The sequence below is a fragment of the Coenobita brevimanus genome, chromosome 60 (assembly GCF_032717465.1).
Source record: "Coenobita brevimanus isolate Jiangsu-jjx chromosome 60, ASM3271746v2, whole genome shotgun sequence".
NCBI classification, from domain to species: Eukaryota; Metazoa; Arthropoda; class Malacostraca; order Decapoda; family Coenobitidae; genus Coenobita; species Coenobita brevimanus.
This window is the reverse complement of record NC_137013.1, coordinates 40710602-40734587: the sequence shown is the minus strand read 5'-3', so window position 1 is coordinate 40734587 and position 23986 is coordinate 40710602. Positions and strand designations below refer to the sequence as shown.

Here is a 23986-nt window from a genome sequence, read left to right as displayed (position 1 = left end):
AGGAAAGAAGCATGACAATGAATGTATATTAGGGTGAGGTGATGAGCATGATATAACAAGGGAGACTGATGAGTAATGTCTCCCTAAAATAGGGAGACATTGTACTATGAGATTGGACTGGGTAAAGCTGATGAAACAACTCTAATATACTGCATGTATCTAGCTGAAGGAATGATGCTTATATGGTTGTTGTTAAAAAATAAAAAAAATAAAAAAAAAAATAAAAAAAAAATGAAGGCAGGATTCCAAGGGCCTGATGTGTGAATGACAAAGGCTCTTTTCACTGGGAATGCTGCTGGTATTTCTCCCCACTTTTTGTTTCTCTGTTTCTGGATCATACTGTACCCCACCCTACAAGGGAAGCAGGGTCATTATGAAGATACTGGACACCATCAAAAGAACAGCAGTACAGTACAGTAATCACACCACAGCAACAAATTCAACACAGAAACCATCCTACCTCTCCCATACATCCGTAGTGAGGCTGTCCAAGCATGAAGACCTTGGTGCGAGGTGGGAAGTACTCCTGAGGCGTGAGATGTAACTTGTGGCTAGGGTCATGTATACCAATGTCCCTCACTATAGTCTGTAGCGCATATCCCTGCTCCACCTTTGACCATTCCTTCTCTAGTGTCATAAGACCATCACTTCCCGCCACATATCTGCCACAAAGGTTAAACAGTTCAACCACACATTTTTATTTTATTCTTGGAACTCTGCAATATATCATAAGATGGTGCAGTCAACTCACTTTTGGCTATTTTTCACTGTACTAATGTGTGTAGTACAATAACTGGGGCATTTAAAAAGCTTTCCTGTATGGGCAATGAAACACAAACAATCCAACTTCATCTGTGAAAATGGATTTAAACATAGTAAACACAGAAAAGACATATTTGGAAAATAAAAATAATATTTATCAACACCTGTTGTGGGGCAACTAGACTTGGTGGACTTTCCTTCAATGAAACATTCAAAGTTTTCATTAAAATCCCTTCAACCTTAAATGCCTTTTGCCCAGTATTGTCCTTTGGTTGTGTGCCTTCAGGAGACCTGCCTCTCTGCTCCCCCTGCTTCAATCTGAATCGAACTAGCCAGAAGATGTTCGGTTATATACGTCCATTGGTCCTCCTTCAATCTATGACTGCAGCAGGCGTTCAGCCTTGTAAAACAACATTAAGAATAAGGTGCTTTCCACTGGCAGTGATGGAGAATATGATGGATGTTGAACTCTTTGTCGTATTCACAATACGCTTCGCATGTTTTATACCAAGTTGGAATATCTGGAGCTTTCCCTTAGGACCATCCTTGATGTTGGTTTCGTTATAGTTAACGATGTTTGCAGGAGGTACTCCCTTAAGGCTGTATTCTAGCTTTTTAAAGTAGGCCACTATGATCTCTTTAGAGACAGCAGCCCGCTTCATCAAAATATTCTGGCATATCCTGGAGGACAGCAAGACTTTATGTCTCTTCAGGAAGCCATGTACTGTACCCAGTCTGTACCTGGGAGATCATCCTTGGAATCCATGATGTAGTGTCTACAACTGTCCAGATAGTACAGTACTTGGATGAAATTGCAGCATTTAAATTGCCCCAAGGGGCCGAGTCAAATAGCCCCATTAATTTAAAACCATAATACCTTATAAACAGAAGCAGCTAACTTACTCTGGTAGGTGGATAAACATTAATGACATTTAGCTTGTTATTATACATCCAACGGACAGTGGAGGAAAATACAATTATTCTTCTCTTTACAGTTGTAAATCACAGCTCAAAAATATCTGAAAAAAACAGGAAAAATTCAGTTTCACTTACCTTCAGCAAGCTATCCCTAAATTTCATTTACAGTATAACTTAGTGATTTTAGAATATAGTACCATAAGAAAAAGTCAAATATACCCCTACTTACACTGTCTGGATCACTTATGTCTCATTACCCTTTACTGAGTCTAACTGCTCCAGGTAAGTCAAATAGCCCCATCTTATGGTACAGAAATAACTACACAGAGAAGCTACTTAATCTCTTCAATCCATTGATGCAATCTTCACTGCATATTAGAGCTGGCTATGTGGTTACCACACAAAATGGCAAATAGTTTAATGGGTTGGTGGGGGTGCCCATCATCCACCCACTTAGTGTAGTGGTACTCTGTTTTTAGGGTAGCTCTACACTGAGTGGCAAGCCAAATGATTTCCTGTAAACCAGAAAAGCATTCACAACACTGGATGGTAACCTTATAACCAACCGTGTTCCCTATGAGACAACAAGTGGGTTGGTAGAGGGTTAGTGCCCCTCCCCAGAAAACAACTAACTAAAAATATGAACAAGAAGCCTCGGACCAGGACTGAACAAAAGGTGATGACTGAGGACTAAACAAAGGACACGGTACAGATAACTACATGGAATGTAAGGGGTTCACATGATGAGAGAAAGAAAGAGAGACTGCCCAGGTGCTTGAGGGTGCGAAAGTGGATGTACAGTAACTTCTCAAATAACATGAGGGTTATGTTCCTGGAGAGGCCGCGTTATCTAAAAATGCGTTATTTAAACATAATTTTCCCATTAGAAACAATGGTAATATTGGGGATTATGTTCCTGGACTCTGGGAAAGTCTACCCAATTGGAAAGTTATGCTACTCTAAACCTAAGTGCAACAATATATAATTTGAAAGAAAATCCATGTAAAAAACAAAAACAGTATATTTGGGGAGAAGTAAACAACATTTGAGACCTAGCTGGGCCGAAGAGTTGTTTACTTCTCCCCAAAAACATACAGTACTGTTTTTATTTTTTGCGTGGATTTTCTTTCAATTTTGCTTCTTTCACAGCATTGTGAAAGTTCCTCAACATTATTAATGCATTAGTAGATCATAGAAACAATAAAGTAAAAGCAACATTTCGTTACGGTAAGTAGGTCACAAACAATACCAACACACAGCATCACTTCATCTACGCATCACTCGTCTGCTGTTGTCCCTCCTCACCCCACTCCCCCACCTCCATCCCTCCCCCACCTCCCGCCACTCCCCCTCCTCGCCGTGCTGTCCTGATATGTAAAGACTTAATTTACCATAATGAAACAGATACAATATATATATATATATATATATATATATATATATATATATATATATATATACAGGTAACTCGCACGGAACACGAGGGTTTCGTTCCTACCGTGCCGTGTTAGGTGCGAAATCGCGTATATTTAAACTACTCCGTATTTTGCTCCCTAGACCCCCCAAATGTGTTGTTTTGCTGTTATCTGTCACTAGAAAGCACTTTAAGTGGTTAGAAGGTTTATTTAATGTTATAACTCACAAATACAGTACTCCTGAGCAAAACTTCCACACACAAATACTGTACGTAAACACAAGGAAACATTCCGACGCCGATCATAGGTAATAAATTAGGTTAACTGGTACCAGTGCTTTAACTTACAAGTACATACCAGAACAGTACATATTTAACTTAGAAATGCAGTACTGTGATATCGAATGATTTCAGTACATAATCTGTTAGGAATGGCTGGGAAAAAAAAAAATGTTATGAATACATTTTCACCTTTTTGATATATGTTTATGGTAGTTTCGAGTTATTTTTTACGTTATCGTTGTGCCCATGCTTGGAAAAGGGAGCGAAAGAGTTGAATTTTCAGTCCTAAATGAGAAAACTGCACGTCCTCCAAGGCTAGACTCTGCCACGGGAGAATAAAGTGGAGGGTCAGTCCGATTAGCAATAAGGAAGTTGTGTCACAACTTCCAGCTCCCACACCACGAGAATGGCTAAAAATAGAATCGTAATGCAGATTCAGAACTAACAATAAGTCTAATTATTACGAATACAGATACAAAGCAGAAATAAATACGTTTACAGACAGGGAAAACGTATTTCTTCCGTCATAACATGTTCATCTTTCTCAATCATTTTACGTTCATCTTTATCATTTTACCTTGTTATTTTCGCAATATATATTGCTGTCTCGTAAACAGGGTGGTTGTTTGTGTTTTGCAAGGGAGGAAAAAGGTTGTATTTTCTGTCTGGGTCGAGATAATGGGTGTAACTATGTGTGGTTAGGCATGGCCACGAGCGAAAAAATCGTACATCCACTCATCACGATAGCCGGTGGTGAACTGACAGTTACATTTTGAGTGACAGATGATACATGAGACGGTGAAGTCAAGGTCATGTCCCAGATTTTCGTTCACTTCCCGAAAGTTTTCACAGTTTTCTACAAGTTGCAAACCATTACAGCAAACCTGAGCAAATAGGTAAAGATACCAAGACAAAAATGTATTTTTCTCTTATTATAAGTCTTTAACGAACAAACAAACAAAAGGCAATATTCCGACGCAGATCATGGGTAATCATATAAATCAGGTTAACTGGTTACAAGGCTTTATTTAATGCTTTAATTGCTTACAAGTACATACCAGAACAGTAAATATTTAACTTACAAATACAGTACTGTAGAAAAGCAGTACAGTAAGAGTTTAACGAACAAACAAAAAAGGCAATATTCCGACGCCGATCATGGGTAATCATATAATTCGGGTTATCTGGTTACAAGGCTTTATTTAATGATTTAACTTTATTTAAGTGCTTACAAGTACAGTACATACGAGAACAGTAAATATTTAACTTACAAATACTGAACAGCACCGTGGAAAAAACGAACAAATAAAAAAGGCAATATTCTGACGCCTATCAGGTAAACTGGTTATAAGACTTTATTTCTTGCTTTAACGTTATTTAATAGTACTTTAAGTTGCACATAATCTTACCAGAACAGTACAGTACTGTAAATATTTAACTTACAAATACTGTGCTACTGTACTCGGGAATGTCTCACTTACTGAATAATTTCCCGCCTAGATCGTCACGTAATCAAAACAAACCGCGCGCTGCGGTGACGTTCGAGGATTTGATCTTTCAAAGGCCTCTCCTGCGTTAATTTGTAGTTTTCATAATGGTTCTTTAATCTTACGTTGTCTTATATGTATCCCAGCCCTTACCGTGTATAATTGCGAGCGCGTTCCGTGAGATCGTGTTCCGTGCGAGTTACCTGTATATATACATATATTTTCAACTGAAAAAATTAAACTGTCCCCAAGACGGTCTATCAGCTCAGGACTGTCCAAGGCCCGCACGGCTAATTTGAAAACATCACGTACGTGTAAAGTCGCGTTAAATCAAGAAACCCTTTGGTTAGTTAAACATATCTCCTTAAATATATGCTCATGTTAAAACGAAAACGTGGTTTAAACTCGCGTTAGTTGAGAAGTTACTGTATATGGATTGACTGAAACTAAATGGAGAGGTGAGAGTGAGAGAATGGGAGTATGGATGGGGTATATGAGCGGAAGTAGGTGAGAATGAGAGGGCAAAAGAAGGAGTGTGTATTATTGTAAGTAACAGATGGAAGAAGAATATAAGAGAGTATGGATCGGCTGGCCCAAGGACTGTGTGGGTAAGATTGAAAGTTGGAATACAAATGTGGGCATTTGTGTGAGTGTATGCATCAACACAAGATCATGCAAGCAAAGTGAGAGAGGAGTTCTGGACAAATGTGGAAGTGTGCATGGAAAAGTTTGAAAGGAATGAGAGTGTGCTTTTGATTGGAGTTATGAATGGAAAAGTAGGGAATATGAAGGTTGATGGAGATGTTGGTGAGTGGGGTGTGCCTGCAGAGTTGGATGAGATTGGCAGTGCTTTAGTGAACATTTGTGCCGGGAGGCAGTTGGTGATAGCCAATACCCTCTTCGGGCACAAAATGATCCATAGGTATATGTGGCGAATGATGAGAATAGTGGGTGGTTAACTGAATGAACGGAAGGCAATGACTATGTGTGTGTGGATGAAAGGATGAGGTGTGTAATGGATACAAGACTATACACAGGTTGGGGGAGTGGACTTTCTGACCACCAAAGTTCAAATGAAATGGAGAAATAGAGGGGAAGGACAGGAGGAAGTAATGCATACAAGGAGGGTGGAAAGGTTACAAGAGGATGGAAAAAAGGCAGATTATAAGAGGGAAGTGGAGGAACGATTGGGTAAATATGGATTGGAGCAAACGAGGGATGTGGAAGGTGTGTTAAAGATATTCACAGAAGAAATCTGTGCAGCAGGTGAGGTGGTGTGTGGGGTGAAGTAAAGATGAAAGGGGGTGCAGGGAACAGTATGGGAGAATGAAGAGGTGAGACAGGCTGTGGCACAAAAGAAGAGGGCATATAGTGAGTGGATGAGAAACAGGGACATGGAAGAAGTTAAGAGACGGAAGAAAGAGTTATATGTAGACAGGAGGAGAGAGGTGAAAAGATTTGTACAAAAGAGTATGAAGAGAATGGATGAGGAATTTGGAAGGAACTTGAGTGTAAAGTGGAGGGAATGTAAGAAAATGTTTTGGAATGAGGTAAGGAGAGTCAGACATGGAGCCAAAGAAGTTAGTTGGGGAGTGAAAAATAAAAATGGTAGATTACTAGTGGAGAAGGGATAAAATGTGAGCAGACGCATAGAACACTTAAAATGAATTGTTGAACATAAAGAATGAATGTAATGCAAGTATAAGTGGCTAGGGAATGGCTGGGAGAAGGAGGGATGTGAGAAGAGAGAAAGAAATCAGTGGGATGGAAGTTGTGGAAGCAATGAAGAAAGTTAAAATGAGAAAAGCCCCAGGATTTGATGGAATGTGTGGTGAAATGCAGAAGCATGGGGTAGAGATAGTAGTAGAATGGATGTGGAAGATGTGCAGATTGGCCTGGGAGGAAGGTAAAGTCCCGGAGGATTGGAAGTCAGGTATAATTGTTCCCCTGTACAAAGGAAAATGGGAAAACGAAGTGTGTGGTAATCACAGGGGCATTTGTCTTCTTAGTGTAACAGGAAAAATATATGGTAGGATACTTATTAACAGAGTTAGGGAAAGAACAGAGGAATTAGTTGGAGAAGAACAAGGAAGTTTTATGAAGGGAAGAGGCTGTATAGATCAGATATTCATTCTTAGAGCTATAGTTGAAAAGTTTCTAGAGAAGGGAATGAAGTTGTATGTGGCCTTCATGGATCTGGAGAAAGCATGTGAAAGGGTGGATAGACAAGGATTGTGGAAAGTATTAAGAACATATGGAGCAGATGGGAAGTTGTTGAAGGCCGTGAAGAGTATGTATGCGGGAGCTAAGGCTGCAGTGTGTGTGGATAGTGAACTGAGTGAATTTTTCTATTTGACAGTTGGATTGAAACAAGGATGTGTCATGTTTCCATGGTTGTTCAATCAGTATATGGATGGGGTAATAAAAGAGATTTGGAAACTCCCTGTACTGTTGTTTGCAGATGATACTGAACTGTTAAGTGAAGACGAAGGGGAGCTGCAAGGCTTGGTGGATGAGTTTGGGAGAGCGTGTAAGAAATGAAATCTAAAGGTGAATGTAGGGAAGAGTAGTGATGGTCTTCGAGAGATGTGAAGTCAGTGAATGTACAGTGAGGCTGGATGAGGAGGAAATGGAAAATGTTAGTGCATTGAAGTACTTGGGTAGTGTGATAAGTAAGGAGGGACGTTTGGAGGGTGAAGTGCTTGAAAGGGGACAACAAAGAAGAAAAGTTGCTGGTTCCTTGAAAGCAGTGATAAGAAACAGGAAAGTGAGCATGGAAGTGAAAAAACTACTACACAACAGTATTGTAATACCAATTCTAATGTATGGTACTGAAGCATTGTTGAAGGGACAGAAGTCAAGAGTGACAGCAGTGGAAATGAGTTAATTGAGGAGAATGTGAAGTCATATGGAGAGACAGACTGACAAATGAGGAAATGAAGGTGCATTGTGGTGTGGATGTGATAGGAAGCATTAGGAGAAACACACTGAGGTGGTTTGGCCATGTGGAGAGGATGGAGAGTGTGAAACTAACAAGGAGAGTGTATGTGAGTGAGGTGGAGCGGGGAAGAGGGAGGGGGAGGCCAAGGGAGAGATGGAGTGGGGAGGCCAAGGGAGAGAGGGGGGGTGTGAGATGAAAGCAGAGAAATGAAATGGCTGGGGACAGGGTGACATGGAGGCAATTTACTTGTGACCACCCCTTACGGGATGAAGGCATCTGGCAATACAGCAGATAGACAAATAGATAGATTAATGGGTTACAAGACACCATTTGGCTTGTCACTAACTGCAGTCACCTGAAGACAGTGGTATTGTACCGTATATAAAGTGCGTTTATGAGCGGCACCCTCAACTACCACAGAAATCAACTTGCATTAATGCAATCCCATCTGTGTCCTGTGACAGGAACGACATCTACAAGGGCACACATGTGGCCTCTGCTGACAACTCTAAATGGTAAAGAAGTACAGAGCCTATTTAATGTGAATGAAAAGCCTCCTGAGTAATTAATCTTGCATAAAGCTAAAAATATCTTACCTGCGTCCAGTCATTGGAGCAGCATACACAAGGGCATGTGTGTGTCCGACATTGACACCCCAGCGGTCATGATAGTGAGTAGTGATGTGGTTGCGGGTGATAGCAAACTCCTCCTTCCCGCTACCGTCAAGTGGGTTCTTCACCACGGGACCTTCACAAATACTGTACCGCACCCTGCCATCACTTAATCCCTTCACCTGGTTAAATTGAAAGATGTATTAGGACTACACCTGATCTCCACTAATACTATACTGCACCAATCACTCACTGCCTCCAAATGATTAAGCCAGGAAAACTATTAGGACCAAGATTCACATGATAAAATAAATGTTAACCTCTCCACCTTTCCACCACTCACTTCCTCCACCTGGTTAACTGGGAGAAGAATCTGGAAAACAATTCTATTCCATATCTATTGTCTAATCCTTTTTTGCCTCATTAGGAGCAATGGGGCCCAGAACTGGACAAACCTAGTCCTATATTCAAAGAAAGGGTGACCACTGGTGTGCCTGAATTGGCATTCTGTGAACAATAAACCCTTCTGATCTAATCCCTTAAGGGGTCAAATTCAGTTGGAATGCTTTAATCTACCCCTCACTCACACTAGTAACAAAATACAATGGACCATGTTGCAATTACTCACCTTAGCCTCAACTAAGTGGGGCCATGAAACAAAAATCTCCTTGTTGAGCAGTTGGTTAGCCAAGTCAAGCAAATCCAGGTTCTCACTGCTCTCTTTAACATCAAGGATGAAGTTCTCTCCACGGCTGAGCTGCTGGAACACCTTCACACCCTCCTTGGCAACATGAAACTAGAAAAAAAGGAGGGATATACAGTGTACTCCATTTTGCCCAATGGAAATGCCATTCCAACACCTAGTGCAGCAAGTTAAAGCTGCATGAAATTTAATGAGCCTTAGTTATTAGGCAGGTATAAGTCTCCTTAGATACTATAGTCAATCTGTTTTTACCAAATGCAACAAGGCCACTCTCAAAACCTGAATACCCTACAGAGCCGTGGCTGCATGAAATTTCATGTGCAGTTCACCTAAAGTTCCTTGTGTTTCATAACTATGAAACCTGTAAAACAGAGGTCCTACAGAACACCTTTTCATATGCTATGCTTTTTAAAGTTCTTCCATATTTTGCTTTTGCAAACACCCACTTTCTGTATCCAACCATCTGCTGACCCTTAAATCCTGCAGGATCTTATTTACATGGTTTAAAATTGGGAAACCTGCAGTATACATCCTGCCCCATACTTTTACACAGGTCATGCTTTTGCACCTCTTCCACAGCTTGCATCTTACACATTCATTAACCATATCAAACCATCTTTCATCTGACCCTCCTGCACAATGTATCTTAATATTTTGTGCATTTTAGAGATGGGAAGCCTGCAAAGGAGGTTCTGCCGTACATTTTTATACAAACCATACTTTTTCAACTCTTCCATACTTTTTCTCACAGATTCATGTACCACATCCATCCACGTCCTCACTTGACCTGTACCTTATGTAGCACTGTACAAGGTTCAGTGTTGGGAAGCCAGCAAAGTAAAGGTGTGGAGAACCATCTTTATACAAGTCATACTTTTTCAACATTCCTATAACTTGCTTTCTCACACATTCATGAACTACAGGTTTTTCTCACACATTCATTAACTACATTCTACTATATCCTTCCCTTACCCTTACCTCATGTGATATGTGTTTAAGTGTTGGGAAGCCAGCAAAGTAGAGGTCCTGCCGCACACCTTTACACAGGCCTTTGTAAATGGCTTCGGGTTTCATGTCCCATTCCTCTCGCCACACATGCTGCACCTTTGCATGATTCATACCAACTGATGGGAAGTACTTCGGTGCCTGACAAAGGAACAAGTAGATAAAATTACAGCAAGTCCTTGTTACAAGTCACATATGTTCCAAAATATCACAGCTTTTACCATGCAACTGGTCCCAGAATATGGGGGAAACTCATAAACCATCTTTAACAGGCATATAGGAATGGAACTTCATTAGGCACTCTTATTTCTGATTACCTATGGACTTATAAAAAAAAGAAAAGAAAAAAATTAATCCTGTGTTGCCCTGTGAGGAGTGTAAAAGCCCGGGGCTAGGCAAGTTGGTCCTGACATTTAAGATGAGAGTGACCAGCCTCACACATCCCTGGGTCGCATTACGTGGGCAATAAACCCTAACCATCCCTTGGATATAAACCTACACAGGCTCAATCCGGATGAAGTGCCTTAATTACCCACTAAACCACCAGACATCATAGTTTTGTTATATGGTTACCACCCAGCATGGTAAATGGTTTCCTGATGTACAGGAAACCATTTGGCTTGTCACAGTGTAGAGTTACCCATAGACAGAAGGAAGAGGAAGAAGGGAAAGAAGAAAAGAAGAGAGGAAAGGGCAGTCACCCGAGAGCAGCACTTAATCAGTTGAGTGGATAGTGAGTACCCCGACCTACCAAAAGTCTTTGGGAAAACCAACTTACTGCCAATTCTCACTTAAACTTAAAGATGTGTGCAACCGAAATGGTACTTTAAAGTGAAATGACTTTATCTGAGACATGCTCCTGCTTCAACAGTAAGTGCTTAAAAGAAAATAGCTGATTTTAAATCAATGTAATAATGAGTCACAAGCAATTACGGTACAGGTAAAAGAAATGGCATTATTGGTAACTAATCAGCAACTTACTGATGAAGCTACTTTACATGATGACTACATTAACTGTACATACAGTATATTTGCCCAATTTTTTGGTATTCATTCAGGTTAAATGTGAAAGTCGGCATAAGGACGCCAGCATGGAGCATATCTGTCACAACTAAAAAGTAGAACTTTACAACCATCACCATCATCCTGATCTCTATTCCTACCAAAGGATGGGGTGAGGTAGCATCCAAAAAGCAGGTAAAAAGCATGCATGCTACTGGGATAGCTATCAACAGTATATATGTCCAGTCTTATCCACCATTCAATCTGACTTTGCTTGACCATCAACTGAGCTTCAAAGGGGTTTGGTGCCTCTAAGAGGTTAGAAAAAACACACTATGGAATAGTGCAATGCCTCATCACCTTGTACTCCCCAAGATTGTCAGGTGTGTAGGAGTAGATATACATGGGGCCGTGTGCGTTGCGTTCACGTTCCTTTGTAGTCAGGTGTTCGTTGCATGGTTTCATTGCTTCTAACAGCAGCTTCTCATCAATGAATGGAATTAACACCACAGCCTCCCACTCCTGCCATCATGGAAAAGAAAGCAGTAGTAAAATGCAACTTACCAACATAAAAAGGACACTAAAACTGAAACTACAACAATATCACTAAAGTGTAGCCACTGGAATCTGGTCCATTAAAAAAGAAAAGTGGGCTAACATGGACTCAATAACAGTAAATTAAGGGATTCTTAAGAATGAATCCAAACTAATGAGTGTGTTTGTAAATTTACTTTCATTCATTCATCATCTAGGCTAATCCTATATTGCCCCACGAGGAGCATAGGAGCCCGGAGCTAGAGGCAAGTAGGTCCTGACATTTTAGATGAAAGTGACCAGCCTCACTCATTTTTGAGTGGCACTATGTGAGTAATAAACCCCAACCATCCCTTGGATATAAACCAGCTCAGGCTCAATCCGGCTGGAATGCCTTAATTACCCACTACACCACCAGGTGCCATAATCTGGTTCTATGGTTACCACCCAATGCAGTAAATGGTTTCCTGGTGTACAGGAAACCATTTGGCTTGTCACTCAGTGTAGAGTCACCCACAGACAGAATGAAGAAGAAAGAATGAAAGAAAAAAAGAGAAGAGGCAGGAAGGAAATAAGGATGGAAGAGAGGAATGGGCAGTACCCAAGAGCAGCACTACACTGAGTGAGTGGATGGTGAACACCCCCACCTACCACTCAAATTTAGTACTACTGTACAAAATTATATTAGTACAGTATGGTACCAGGAATATTACAGTATGCATTGTAACCTACTGTTTTGTCGGTACTGAAAGCCGGTAAATGGAGTGCAGTATTATAAATGCTACTATGATACTGGGGTATAGATAAACCTTCCTAGAAAACTACCATACACTCCAGGATCAAGTGACAAGGAAACTCACATGACCAAATTAAATTGGACTCAGACAAACTATACAGTACTTACATTCTATCATGTAAAGAATGCATGATGCATACAGTAATTGTATACAAGCTTCAAATATCTGCTTCAGCACCAGTCATTTTATGATTATTGATTACCATGTATATAAATGACCTGATATGCAAACATAATGCCATCATTATTATGATATATTTTACTCTGGATGCTACCAACGTTATTCAGGGTCTGGTATACCCTCGACAAAAGGTGTTAACCACACATTAGTAAACCAGTGTATGCCATGTAAATCAATGCAACACAATGTACAAAGACAATATCTTCAATAAAATGAACTTTTTATTGTTCTTGTTACCTTAAGACTTTTGTTCAGCTTAAGAATCTCATATTGAAGGGGTTAATGAAGTCTCCCACCGAGTGAATAGGCTACAATCATCTGGTGGTTTCAAGACAACATAAATAATGGATTCTCTGGCTGAAGGAGCTAACAAATCAGAATGAATGGAAGCTGTCCAAGATAAAAGCTAGATGGAAACTGACCTGCTGCTTGCCATTGAGATCAGTGGTGAATTCAGTGGGGTAGAACCTCTTAAGAGGTGAGGTTGCACTAGTCATGAGGTCCTGGTAGGCATAAGACAGTAGGTCCTTGCTGAGGGGTGGTAGCACAGCCAGCAGTTGCTCATATGGCAGGAAGGGTTTGCCCATCTCAAACATCATCTCCATGTTAGCAAAGTTCTTGATATCTGAGATGTATGGCGAGTAGTGGAAGGGGTAGTACCAGGACCATGAGCAGATGCCATTATAGTAGTAGTTTAGGATCCACTGTATCCCTCTCACATAGTTGGTGGCTTGAGAGGCCAGGGTCTCAGCATTCACACGCTGCAGCTGCATCTTGGTCATGTAGTAGTTGCGTTTGTGCTGCCGGAACTCCATGTCACATTCTTCATCATCATCGTCACCATCATCATCAAACATGGCATCTTCAGTGCATCCCAGCCTGGCTAAGGTAGCACATACATCTTCATCCTCTAAGGCACCAAACAATTCATCATTTTCACCTTCCCCACCCCCTCCATCCCCAAAATCAAATGGCTCTAACTCACAAGCTCCTTTGTTTGGTTTGAATGCCTCTCCATCACCAAGGCGCTTACTCTGAAAATATTTGAGGTCTGCACTGTGCTCCTGAAACTGCTCAAAATCAAACTCTGCCAGCTTGGCCATGAATTTTTCAAAGCGACCAAGATGTAACGTGCCCCCCATGTTAAGGTAACCATCCAAAGTGGGCAGGATGGATATGTAGGTGCGGTAGAGGATGGGTAGGGCCTCTTTGTTGATGTGCAGGTTTGGCAAGTGTGGGATAAAATCATTGCCCACCAGGAAGCCCATTAACACCCAGTCATCCAGAATGCATTCAAGGTCATATGGGAATGGCAAGGACACATGCAGGGCACTGAACTCGTAGTCTATGTATTCTCGCAACAGACTTAAGTGCAGTAGATGGAATGTTGTTTCCTCTGGTGTTGGAGTCCGTCGACTGTCCTTTTTACCACCAAATCTCACCTGCATTATAAAATAAGAGGAAATGAAAATCAGTTGATGAAATGCAAACAAACCACTACATAAATCTTTAAAAAACATTATACTAAAGTCAAGAATACCAATTTAATTCTCTGTATACTTATCACCTAGAACTTTTTAAATTATTTTTTTAAAGCCATGTCCCCCTTTTTTGATAAGGGCTAAGGCGTTGCCCTTGGGCAAAGGACTTTGGTTTTGGAACACGTAGCACTTTATGACCGGATGCCATTCCTGATGTCTACCAGTGAACCTTGAGTGGACTCGAACCTCCAACCCTTCGGTCAAAGCGCTCTAACCCACTGAGCCACGGCTGCTACAACCAGCTAGGTGACAGGAGAGCACTACCTTTCCCGGCAAGGCAGCTTACCCAGGAGTGGGTGCAATAAAATTTTCTTGCCTTCAAATCAATCACTCTCTCTTGTAATATACTCTTAATACCATCTCTATTACAGTAAAACCTCGATATAATGGACTTCAACAGACCTGAATTCGCTCTTATCGGAATCGAGGAGCTACCAGACTAAATTCTCATATATCAGAAAAAGTCCGATAAAGTCAATAGCAGTCTGGACTGCCTGACCAATTTAGCTATGTTGATCTCTATCTATCTATCTATCTATAGCCCGACGCCCTAATCCCGCAAAGGGTGGCCGCAGACAAAACGCCTCCAAGTCACTCTGTCACCCACCATTTGACTCCCCTCCCCCCAACTCACCCCCCCCTCCCTCATATACCTCTCAACTCCATCCCTCCACCTCATCCTCGGTCTACCCCTCCCTCTCCCTCCCTCCACCTCACCTACATACACCCTCTTAGTCAGTCTTTCATTCTCCATCCTCTCCACATGTCCAAACCACCTCAGTGTATTTCTCCTAATCTTTTCAACCACATCCACATCTACCCCACAACGTTCCTTCACTTCTTCATTCGTCAACCTGTCCCTCCACGTCACTCCACATGCTCCTCTCAAGTAACTCATTTCCACTGCTCTCACTCTTGACTTGTTCCCCTCTTGCAATGTCCACGCCTCGCTTCCATACGTCAGGGTAGGGATCACAATACCATCATGCAGTGACTTCTTAACTTCCATACTCACCTCCCTATTTCTCATCACTGCTTTCAGTGTACCAACAACCTTTCTTCCCTGCTGTACCCTTTCACGTACTTCATCCCCCAAAGTTCCATCCTTACTCATCACACTACCCAAGTACTTGAATGCACTCACATTCTCCATATCCTCACCATCCAACCTCACTGCACACTCTGTGACTTCATTCCTCTCAAACACCATAACTTTACTTTTGTTTACATTAACTTTCAGCTTCCTCCTCCTACACACTGTCCCAAATTCATTCACCAAACCTTGCAACTCCCATTCATCTTCACTCAACAATACTGTATCATCAGTACTGTATACAGTACAGTATTATTATATATGTTAAACCATTTGACTACTGTAGTGAATGTATAGCACAGTACTGTACAGTACTGCATGGTAGCGAAAACAGTTGAAAAACTGTTGGTGCAATCCAGACTAATGTCTGATATATCAGAAAATGTCTGGGTTAGCACAGGGAAGTCCAGATGTCATTTTTAATCTGAATTTTGCTTTTTCGGATTGGCTTCGGCCCCAATTAGTCCGTTACAGTGAGGTTTTACTGTACTCTTCCTTCAGTACAAAATTCTGTCACTACTGTACAAACTAATAAAGAATAGGGGAAATAAGGACATACAGCTAATGTTTTCCAGAAAAATTTACAATACTGGGTGGTAATCATGTAACCAAGTTAAAGGGGCATGCTATATTGACCTTGTTAACTACATGGAGATGCAAATGCAACATTTATCTGGAGATCAAACCTCCACACTACTCCTTGTGCCTCAGTGGTGAACCAACGTCAGCTGCAAGCGAATATTGGTTCACTGCACGGGACAACACTGCAGGGTCAGTTGCTTACCAGTGATTGATGGATCTGCTCAGCCAGAGAGACTAAAGGTGAGTAATAAAAACAACAACTCAGGCCTCCTATCCCATTCATATCATCCTTCCCACCCATGCATGTCTTACCCTCCCACTAACCTTTCATCGCTCACTTGTCTCGGCCCCCTCTCCCCCTCCTCAACTCATCTCTCCACTCACTCATATCTACCTTTCCATTCACCTCTTATCCTCCCTCAGGTCTCCCTTCTCACCCACCTCTTATCCTTCACTCATGTCTCCTTCCCATTCATTTGTCCCTCCCACTCACCTCTTCCCTGAGCAATGAAAAGTGTGGCTCATGTGACGTGATGCCCAACATGATAAGGTCAGCATCCAGCCCATAAAGACAGTGTCGGGTGTTTGGATTGTAGTCCTTCTGGCTCTTGCTGTGTCGGATAAACTCCATGATCTTGTGTTCACCTTCACCTGGTGTCTGTAAACCATAGCAATGGTTAGTAACCCTTCCTGTTTTTTTTTTTTTTTTTTTTTTTTTAAGCATAGACTTGGTTGGATCTGGCAGTCCTTCTACATGTCCCACTTCTTCACATGTTTCCATTCTGACGCTAATACCCATCACAGATATTACCATTTGGCTTGTCACTCAGTGCAGAGTCACCCTCAGGCAGATGGAAGAGAAAAGAATGAAAGAAAGAAAGACAGAAGAGGGAGTGTAAAGTCGCCCATTGGCAGAAGGATGAGGAAATAACGAAGGAAAGAATGACAGAAGAGGATGGAAGGAAAGAATGACAGAAGAGGATGGAAGGAAAGAAGGATGGAGGAGTGGAAAGGGCAGACACCTGAGAGCAGCACTGCATTGAGTGAGTGGATGGTGAGTGCCCCCACCTACCACTAATTACTTTTTTATATTAGGTAGTTCCAGATGTTATTCATCTTATGGGGACTTTACAAAACTGGAAGGGTTAGATATAGCCTTCATTAACTTTCACTACATGAGATCCTTCAAAAATTGAATAAAATCATTTGGTAGCAGCAAGAATAAAATGAAAAATACAACACCAGCAGACTGCACAAGACAACCAGGCTGGGCTAAAGGCAACCAACCTGGCCTAAAGACAACCAACCTGGGCTAAAGACAACCAACCTGGGCTAAAGACAACCAACCTGGGCTAAAGACAACCAACCTGGGCTAAAGACAACCAACCTGGGCTAAAGACTGACCTGGTGGCTGGAGTAGATGACCTTACACCTCTGCCACAGTTTGTCCTGAGAGATCTTGCTGGTGATGAAGTACTGGAGCTGACTGTCCAGGCGCTCCATGAACTCTGTCCCAGGGGTGATGCAGTTTGAGTCAAACCTGGCCTCTGTCGGCAGCTGCTCACCCCGCTCCTCAGCCTTCTTCTCAGATTCTATAGCCTCGCGTGCAGATCGGAATCTGGTTGAGGAATGGGTATCATAACCACGCTCATCATCGCTGTCATCAAAACATTAGCATTATCATCCTGACCCTTTTTCCCATATAAAGACAGAGAGGAAAGGAGAGGAGAGGAAAGAAGAGGAAAGAAGAGGAGAGAGAGAGAGAGAGAGAGAGAGAGAGAGAGACCGACCTGCGGCTACGCTGTTGGTTCATCTTGGCACGAGGAGCTACGCCATCTACAGCCATGAAGAACACTTCCCGGGGCTGGATCAAACGAAACAACACCTGTAAGGTACAACGATCATAATAATGCTTTGATCAACATCACCATCACCATCACCATCCAGACCTTCTTTCTTTCATACAATAACAATCTACTTTGTTGAGACATAAGGACAGGTACAGGATGATACAGGGAAACATAAGTTATGAATAAAACTTTATTCCAGACCAATTTCACCCATGAGCTTCAATGCCAAAACAAGTCAGGAAAAAGTTTGATACCTAACTCAAGTTTCCCTGCATCACACTCGTATAATCACCTTGCATCCAAGAAAAACTTGAGCACCCCAAGCCCACAAATTCAAGCATCTGAATAACAACTGCATCATCATGGTGTGTGTGTGTGTGTGTGTGTGTGTGTGTGTGTGTGTGTGTGTAATTCACCAGGTCGGTCAGAATCACTTGATGGTCGTGATCGTCAGCTTTTACCCTCCCGGAAGGGAGCTGAGAGCTCATATAGTCCGATCTAAGAGCAAGGCTGTGACCTTCACACACCCACACAACCGTCCCCTTGCTCAAGGGGACAGTAACCACCCACTTTGTCAGTGAAACTTTTCGCAACCTGAGCGAGGCGCGAACTCCCGTCTACCAGATGGCAAGCGAGAACGTTACCACAGCACCAGCGAGCGGTGTGTGTGTGTGTGTGTGTGTGTGTGTTTAACTGTGATACTAGTAAGGAGAAACACACCCATATGTTTGGTAAATGAAATTTTTTGGAAATAGTAAAATGCCAAGTCATTACATCAAAATTTTAATGGGAATTTTCAAGGCTGACCAAATAAATATGGTGACTTCTGACCTATGGGAAATTCACAGTTAATACTGTGATTCCCATAACCAAGATAGATGAGGGAAAATTAAAATGCTAAAAGTAAACATGCGGCAAAAACAGGATTTCAGAAAACGAGTTTGCATAGCACACATATGCAGTATCAGCAGTTCCTTGATGTACAGTATAAAGCAGAGACACTGCAGACACACAGCAATAATATAAACAGCAGAGCAGCTCATTTTTTTGTCACAATGTACTTCATTTTAACAGACACTAAGTTTCGTTTCATTTTTGAAGGCTCCAACATGCTTGCATGCATCAGCTTTGGTCACCTAATGGAGACTCTCCATGCTGCTCAATCTTTGGCAGCCTCCCTGTTCAGTCCCTTAACCCTGAGGTCACACTTAATGACCTCGTTCCAGGTCTTTTTTGGTGTACCCCTCGTAACCCCACCCCTAATATTAACGCTTCTCATTCGCTGCACCCAATTATCATCCCCCAACCTCTCCACATGTCCAAACCACCTCAATCTACCTCTCCTCATCACAACACCAATACACTCCAGTCCCATCCTACCTCTCAACTCTTCCATCATAAACCTAGTCCCCCCAGGCTGCAAAAGACAATACTTTGTCTCTTTTATATTGTTTTTGTTTTTTCTTGGAAGGAACGGTTTGTGGGCTCCTGGCCTTTAGTTCCTCCTTTCTTGCATTAAAAAAAAAAAAAAAAACTTTAACTTGGCCTAAACTTGCAAACTCTCCATCTTAAATGATGAGCTATACCAAGAGACTAACCCTGGAAATTTGTTGGCTAAAAAAAAAAAAAAAAAAAAAAAAAAAAACATGGCAGCAGAACTGAGCAATGGGAAATAAGCTGCTAAGTGATGAAAATCTCTACTTAGTTAAGTTAAACAAATTAGCCTATGACATGAAATGCTCACCTCAATGTAGTGAAAGATGTCCTTAAATATCTTCTCCTCTGAGATGCGGAAGTGTGGATCATTATCATTGGGGTGGGAACAGATGTGAATGATGCCATTCATGTCCAAGTACAAGTTGTCAAACTCAGGAATCTGTTAACAGGAAGTTCAATTAATGTGAACATGTGCCTGATACCTGCAACATTCAATATTTAACACTTCTCTTGCTATGAGTTAGTTCAGGCTGACCAGATAATTTTTTACTCCTTAATGAAATCCTGGCATTATCAGTGGACAACAATAATCTCTAGCAGCCCTTTCACAGCTATACTGCATACTCATTCAGGTATTTTTATCTGGCTAACACAAACAATTTTATTCAGCTGAGAATAACTCTAGCAGACTCATTTCAGCTTCACAAACCGTTTGGTTAAAAAGATATACAGTAAAGCACTGAATGTAAGTACTGATACTGTAGTGCCATACTACTGTATAGTATACTGTACTCTCACAGAAAGTATAACTAACCTTTATTCCTGTTTTAAACTGCATTACATAGTGCTATTGGTGTAAGTTGGATGTGATCAAACACTGAATCCCCCCCTTCCCATTGGTTATGCACTCTGTTACATATAAATATTCACTTAACAAGCAGATGTTCAAAAACATTACTCACGGCATCAGGACCTCCTTGTATTTCTACAAAATATGACCTAAGAAAGCACTGTTACAAAGATATTAAATGATCTTTATGTGGAGAAATTAAGTGCACCGCAATGTAAAGTTGTCATCCTTGTAATATGGTTGAAACAAATAAGGTTGGAAATAAAGGAAAAGGAAGACCAAACAGGCACTACTGTCAGGTGAAACAAAGGACAGCCCAAAACTGCTACTGTACATCCAGCAAGGTTCAACATAAAAAAAAAAAAAGGAAAGTATCAAGGTCATGATAAAAATGCAGTAAACCTTGTGCAATCAACAGTAACTTAGGTAAGTAAGAACTTCCCCAACCTGAGTTCTTTCGACAACATACCATATATTTTTCTGTAAGAACCATATATGGTATCAAAAATCCAAAGGCACCTTTTTTTCAATACCGATCATCAAACCCATCCCAGCGAAGCTCTCGGAACATTCCACAGAACTATCAAACTTACCTAGTTCAAAAACATGGGACGTTAAGAGACTTATGTTTCTTTTGGGGCTCTCATCTATCGAACTATCTTGAATGCAGCTTCGACAAAGACATCTTTCAGTGATATACCAATAAAGATACAAGTTCACAATAATCTACTGCCAGAAGCCATAATCCCGTAACTTCATCACAATCATAAAAAGAAAAATTTCATGATCATCTGTATTACTTGGGTAGTGTGATGAGTAAGGATAGAACTTTGGGGGATGAAGTACGTGAAAGGGTACAGCAGGGAAGAAAGGTTGTTGGTACACTGAAAGCAGTGATGAGAAATAGGGAGGTGAGTATGGAAGTTAAGAAGTCACTGCATGATGGTATTGTGATCCCTACCCTGACGTATGGAAGCGAGGCGTGGACCTTGCAAGAGGGGAACAAGTCAAGAGTGAGAGCAGTGGAAATGAGTTACTTAAGAGGAGCATGTGGAGTGACGTGGAGGGACAGGTTGACGAATGAAGAAGTGAAGGAACGTTGTGGGGTAGATGTGGATGTGGTTGAAAAGATTAGGAGAAATACACTGAGGTGGTTTGGACATGTGGAGAGAATGGAGAATGAAAGACTGACTAAGAGGGTGTATGTAGGTGAGGTGGAGGGAGGGAGAGCGAGGGGTAGACCGAGGATGAGGTGGAGGGATGGAGTTGAGAGGTATATGAGGGAGGGGGGGGGTGAGTTGGGGGGAGGGGAGTCAAATGGTGGGTGACAGAGTGACTTGGAGGCGTTTTGTCTGCGGCCACCCTTTGCGGGATTAGGGCGTCGGGCTATAGATAGATAGATAGATAGATAGACTAATATACACCAAGGATTATAAGCTGCTGTGTACAGTATTACCGGTATGTTAAAAAATTTCAATCACATGCCTTTATTATAAATTATTACCTGTAATTATTACCTTGCAAGAGGGGAACAAGTCAAGAGTGAGAGCAGTGGAAATGAGTTACTTGAGAGGAGCACGTGGAGTGACGTGGAGGGACAGGTTGACGAATGAAGAAGTGAAGGAATGTTGTGGGGTGGATGTGGTTGTGAAAATTAGGAGAAATAAACTAAGGTGGTTTGGACATGTGAAGAGAATGGAGAATGAAAGACTGACTAAGAGGGTGTATGTAGGTGAGGTGGAGGGAGGGAGAAGGAGGGGTAGACCGAGGATGAGGTGGAGGGATGGAGTTGAGGTATATGAGGGAGGGGGGGGGGTAAGTTGGGGGGAGGGTAGTCAAATGGCGGATGACAGAGCGACTTGGAGGCGTTTTGTCTGCGGCCACCCTTTGCGGGATTAGGGCGTCGGGCTATAGATAGATAGATAGATTACCTGTAATCTATATTTTAGTTACTGGAATACCACTGATATAATCTATCCTTGAATGCACCAATAGCAGGGGCAGTGACTACTTCCTCAGGAAGGGAATTCCAGGTATTAACTACCCTTACACTAAAAGAATTTTCTCTAATTAGTGTTCTACAGTGACCTCTTTTTTTCAGCTTCCACGTGTTCGATCTGGTACTATACCGCTTTCACTATATTTAAAGAAAGCACTATAATACAAATTATCTATCCCTTTCAGGATTTTATAAGTTTCTGTTAAATCTTGTTGTGTTCTTTGCTCCAGTGTTATCAGTCCCAATTGTTCACATTATTCTCCATACATGAGGTCCTGTACTCAGGTACAAGTTTAGTCATTCTTTGTTGTACTTTCTCCAGTACCTGAATGTCCTTTTTATGTACAAGGTGACCAGCTTTGTACTGCATGCTCTAAATGAGGTCATACTAAGGAAAAATACATGGTTCTGCACATATCTGAATCCATATTAGGGAAATTTCTTGTCAGATAAACCATTCTGTTGCCTTCTGCTGACACCTTTGCTACATGTTGAGCTGGTTCAAGATCTGACAAAATTAATACTCCAAGGTCTTTTTCTGCATCAGAAGCCTTGAGTTTTTCTCCATTTAATTCATAAACAAATTAACGATTTCTATGCCCTACATGTATAGTTACACATACCAGCAATGAACAACCATCTCTTGCTCCACTCTTCAAGTCTACCCAAGTCTCTTTGCATTGACTCAAACAATATCCTCTAACGTATTTACCTTTTTGAAATTCTTGGCATCATCAGCAAACAGAAGTGATGGGCACTCTAGCTCCTAAACAAAGTCATTTGTAAAGACCAAAAACAAAACCAGATCAAGTACAGATCCCTGTGGTGCTCCTGAGGTTACTTGCAACGTAACACCTCCGATTTCCACAAACTGCAATCTATCCCTGTCAAACATCATAAAATATTGCAAAGTGCATATTTACACAATGCATATTTATACACAACATAATCTGGTAGGTACCAATGTAATTCAACAATACTGACCAATCATACAATTTAAGGGATATGTTACTCCACTACAAAGGAATTATACATTTGTCAAACCTATGGGCTACTGTACAATCCTTACAAGAAATAAACTGACATCATTATAATTACCCCTAGTAACCCAAAAACAGCACTCTAAGACATGCCTGAAACTCCTACCAAAATGAAGTGAAAGTTTAGTGTAATACCTGATATTCCTTGACGACTTCACTCAGGCAAGGGTACCGTTCGCTGATCCATCTGTAAAATTTAGGAACTCCCATTTCTCCGGCTCTCTGGCTGTGCTGTTCCTCTCTATGTACCTGTAGAGAAGCACAAACACAAACTCGTATCCAACTCTGCCGTTAACGCACAAAACTGACTGCTCACGATACGGTCAACAAACAGATCGCAGTGTTTTCATTCCAGGAGTAGCGTCTTCTTGGTTGATCTTGTCTGTGGTACCATAAAAGTCTAATATGTTGATTTGACGTGTTGGACTTAATATGTATGACTGCTTACCAATAAAGTAAGTGTGATAATTTCTTATCATCCTAAGTGATAAGATTAAGTTAATCGACGTATTACACCATTCCATGCATTACAGAGGACTGTCTATTGGTTCGCCGCCTCAGCTGAGCTTAGCGCTGAAAAAATGGTTCTTATGTAACTATTCAGATAAATATAATACACTGTGAAATACTGCATGTCTTAACTGCTAGGTAGTTAGTTGATTTTGAGAAAAGAACTGAAATTGGTTAAAAATATTGTACAAAAAAAGAACAGGGCTTCGAAAAAGGCATGATCATAATAACAATCATTGGTAACAATGCTGTAACTTCTGTTTATCCATACAAAAAATGTATCTATACACACTGCTAAATGAAATTTCAGAATAGACGCTTTGTTACGGCATAAGAGTAGCTCAAATAAATGAAAAGTCAATTATTTCATGTATACGTAGGCTATTATGCAAAAGATATGCGCTTCAGTACAAGTCCAGTACAAGAGCTGCTATGACGACAAGCTGTG

At 41.3% G+C, this 23986-nt stretch overlaps 1 protein-coding gene across 1 annotated transcript in view; it reads right to left on the bottom strand.

Moving 5' to 3' along the window:
- The window catches only part of pcm (5'-3' exoribonuclease pacman), a 47439-nt gene extending 24158 nt beyond the window's left edge, over positions 1-23281 (bottom strand). Inside the window, exons 1-11 of the mRNA XM_080275176.1 lie at positions 23164-23281; positions 19447-19578; positions 17643-17737; positions 17257-17470; positions 16346-16510; positions 13059-14078; positions 11486-11647; positions 10097-10264; positions 9044-9211; positions 8401-8597; positions 461-662 (exon numbers count right to left, since the gene is read on the bottom strand). Coding sequence (XP_080131302.1) covers positions 461-662; positions 8401-8597; positions 9044-9211; positions 10097-10264; positions 11486-11647; positions 13059-14078; positions 16346-16510; positions 17257-17470; positions 17643-17737; positions 19447-19578; positions 23164-23238 — 2598 coding nt within the window. The 5' untranslated portion in view covers positions 23239-23281. The remainder of the gene's footprint in view (positions 1-460; positions 663-8400; positions 8598-9043; positions 9212-10096; positions 10265-11485; positions 11648-13058; positions 14079-16345; positions 16511-17256; positions 17471-17642; positions 17738-19446; positions 19579-23163) is intronic.
- Positions 23282-23986: the final 705 nt, after the last annotated feature.